The sequence below is a fragment of the Gekko japonicus genome, unplaced genomic scaffold (assembly GCF_001447785.1).
Source record: "Gekko japonicus isolate JY-2015 unplaced genomic scaffold, Gekko_japonicus_V1.1 scaffold953, whole genome shotgun sequence".
NCBI classification, from domain to species: Eukaryota; Metazoa; Chordata; class Lepidosauria; order Squamata; family Gekkonidae; genus Gekko; species Gekko japonicus.
Window position 1 is genome coordinate 547,331 of NW_015161979.1, and position 3,049 is coordinate 550,379.

Consider the following 3,049-nt stretch of genomic DNA (forward strand, 5'->3'; position numbering starts at 1 on the left):
CCCCGGTCTTTTCCTTGTTCAGGCCCCCACCTTCCTGCTGTGATACCACGGAACGTTTATGCACATTCTAGCTGCTTTTGGAGCAGTGGTTGGAGAGATGGTTGAGGCATAGAACACGGAGAAGTTCTGCCATTTGTACGGGAAGAGGCTGTGGGAAAGATGGAGTCGTTTACTGTTATTACAAAGGGTGGGTGCTGGGCTATTAAACTAAGGGGCAGATTCCAAAATTTGGCAATCTTATAATTCAGGGAGTTGAAAGGAGAGCAGGAGAGGCAGTTTTGTGACTGCATTTGAGGCTGCGGTGGCAGAATTATTTGCAGTGCGTCTGTGCTTTCTTTGGCTCGCTGATAGATTGGGGTGGGTGGGTCGCCGTGTTGGTCTGAAGCGACAGAAGAGAGTTTGGGTCCAGCCAGGCATCTTTCAGACCAACAAACTTTGTTGTTTTGGCTGGCCGGTTATTTCACGGCCGGGAGCGCGGAACAGCTGGTGTCAGAAGCCAAGGCCTTTTCTCATTCCTACTTCTGCTTAGGGTGCCCTGAGCCAAGTCGGCCAGCTCTTCCAGCGGCTAGATGAGGCGGGGCTGAAGCCCAACCTGGAGTCTTATGTCGCGGCGCTGGAGTGCATGGGCCGGTCCAACGTCAGCCCAGAAGTCATTGCCAGGTAAGGTGCTTTTCCTCTGTAGTCACCTGCCATCTCTTGGTCCAGCCAGTGAGATGCTTCCCGTTCTGTCTGGCAGGAGGCAAGCTGTTCATAAGAGAAACAATTGGCCCCGGCTGGGCTTATATTCTCCACAAGCGTGAATGGTCACGGGGTTCCCCTGGTCTGATCTGTCTGCCTGAGCCTCACCTACCTCACAGGATGTCTGTTGTTTGGTGTAGTGGTTAAGTGCGTGGACTCTAATCTGGGAGAACCGGGTTTGATTCCCCACTCCTCCACTTGCACCTGGCTGGATGACCTTGGGCAAGCCGTAGTTCTGATAAGAGCTGTTCTTTAAAAAGCTCTCTCAGCCCCACCTACCTCACAGGGTGTCTGTTGTGGGGAGGGGAAGGGGAAGGAGTTTGTAAGCTGCTCTGAGACACCTTTGGGTTGTTTAGGGCGGGGTATAAATCCAATCTCCTCTTCTTCTTCTTGTGGGGAGGGGAAGGGAAAGGTGTTTGTAAGCCGCTCTGAGACTCCGAGTGAAGGGCGGGGTATAAATCCAATCCCTTCTCTTCTTTTTTATTGGATATCCACAAGTTTGATGGGACAGGGAGAAAAGTTCCACCTACTTTTCCCACCCCATGCATAACTGTATACACCTTCGTCCTCTCTTCCCTCAGCTGTCTTTTTTTCAAAACTGAAAAGGCCCAGGTTGTTTAACTTTTCTTCATCGGAAAGGTGCTCCAAACCCCCAGTGATCTTAGTTTCCGTCCTTTGTACTTTCCCCAGCTTTACAGTGTCCTTTTTGAGATAAAACGGCACGCAGGATTCCAAATGAGGCCACGCCAAAGCTTTAAACACGGTCATTACATTATTGGCCATTTAAATTTCAATCCCTTTCCTAATTCCCAGCACGGAATTTGCCTTTTTCGCTGGGCTGCTGCCCACCGACGCAGCTTTTTCAGCAGGCTCTCCGCCTTCATCCCCAAGCCCCCCTTTCCCTCTCACACTCTGCCAGCTCAGGCCCCATCAGCATCGGTTTTAAAAGTCGGCGTTTTTTGCTCCAGTGTGCATTGCCTTGCACTTGGCCCACCTTGAACTTTGTTGCCCGCCTTGTTGCCTGTTCACCCAGTTTGCGGAGATCCTCCCGGAGTTGGGTTGTCGTCTCCCACATGTCAGCCTGACTCGCTTTGTGCTCGTGCGCAGGCCTTTCTTGTGAAGAAAATTTCCACCCCTGGTGGCCTGTAACGCATAAATGTGCGCATGCTTTGTTTCATGTTCAGTCTGCCTGAGCCACTGTCTCGGGCCACTCGGGCCCCCAAAGATTCGGCCTCTTTTTTCCTACTGGGGAGTTGTTGACTAGTTTGGGGGGGGCACACCTTGAGGGCCATGTGAGCCGACATCCTCCTTTTCAGATCTCTCTGGCAGTCCAGTGCTTGGAGAGATCTGGACCTGCCCACTAGATTTTTTGTGGCCTCAGTGTGGCATTCCAGTTTTTTAGGGTTTTGGGGGTGGCTGTTTTTTTCTGAGCTTCCTGCAGGATTTTCTGGTTTGATTCTGTTGGCTGATGTTTATTCCTTGCTTCCTGGGTTCCCCCTCCCCTCCATGTCCTTGAGGTACTGGGGGCTGTCCTTGGAACCTGCAGCTAGTGCAGAAGGCTGCGGCTAGACTGCTTGGTCAGGGCCTGCTACCGGGAGCACGTGACCCCGATACAACAGTAATTATATTGGCTATTGATCCACTCCTGAGCCCAATTCAGAGTGTTGTGTTTGACTTCTATTGGGACCGGGTTATCTGAAGGGTCGTCCTCTCCCCTGTGTTCCTGCCTGGGAAAAGATCCCAGGGAGCAATGCTCCCTCGAAGCTGGGGAGTCTTGTGAGCAAAAATTCTACTTTGTGAGCAACTGGCATGAAAGCTGTGAGTGAGTGATTTGGCTGCTGCATCAATTAGTTTGCTCTGGAGCCATCCTCCCTGAGCGAAGACAAAAATGTGTGAGCCTGGGGCTCAAAAACTGTGAGCGAACTCACACTAACTCAGCTTAGGGAGAGAGAGGCCCTCCTGACTGTCCCGTCAATCAAAGAAGCTCTTTTGGTGAGTGCACAAGAGAGAGAGGAGCCCCACGGTTATGGAACAGCCTCCCCTGGCCCCCCCCCCATATTCTATCTTTCGGAGGCAGTTGAAGATGGTTTTATTTAGAACTGTGTTTGATTAAAGCAGTCCTAAACTGTGATTTTAAAGTTTTGGTTTTATGTCTTCAACTAGTCAGAAGGTCCGTTGTGGGACTGAAGACAAGGAGTGCTAACTTGGTCGTCTGGGCACGGGCCGCCATCTCCATCCCCGCCCCCCCCCGGTGAAGCTGCCCCCCCCATGCGGTCGAGGCCGCGGCAGGGCAAGGCTCCTGGCCTTGCCC

At 52.1% G+C, this 3,049-nt stretch overlaps 1 protein-coding gene across 1 annotated transcript in view; it reads left to right on the plus strand.

Moving 5' to 3' along the window:
* The window catches only part of POLRMT (polymerase (RNA) mitochondrial (DNA directed)), a 49,618-nt gene that overhangs the window by 4,352 nt on the left and 42,217 nt on the right, over positions 1-3,049 (plus strand). The window contains exon 4 of the mRNA XM_015429761.1: positions 530-660. Within this exon, the coding sequence (XP_015285247.1) occupies positions 530-660 (131 nt within the window). The remainder of the gene's footprint in view (positions 1-529; positions 661-3,049) is intronic.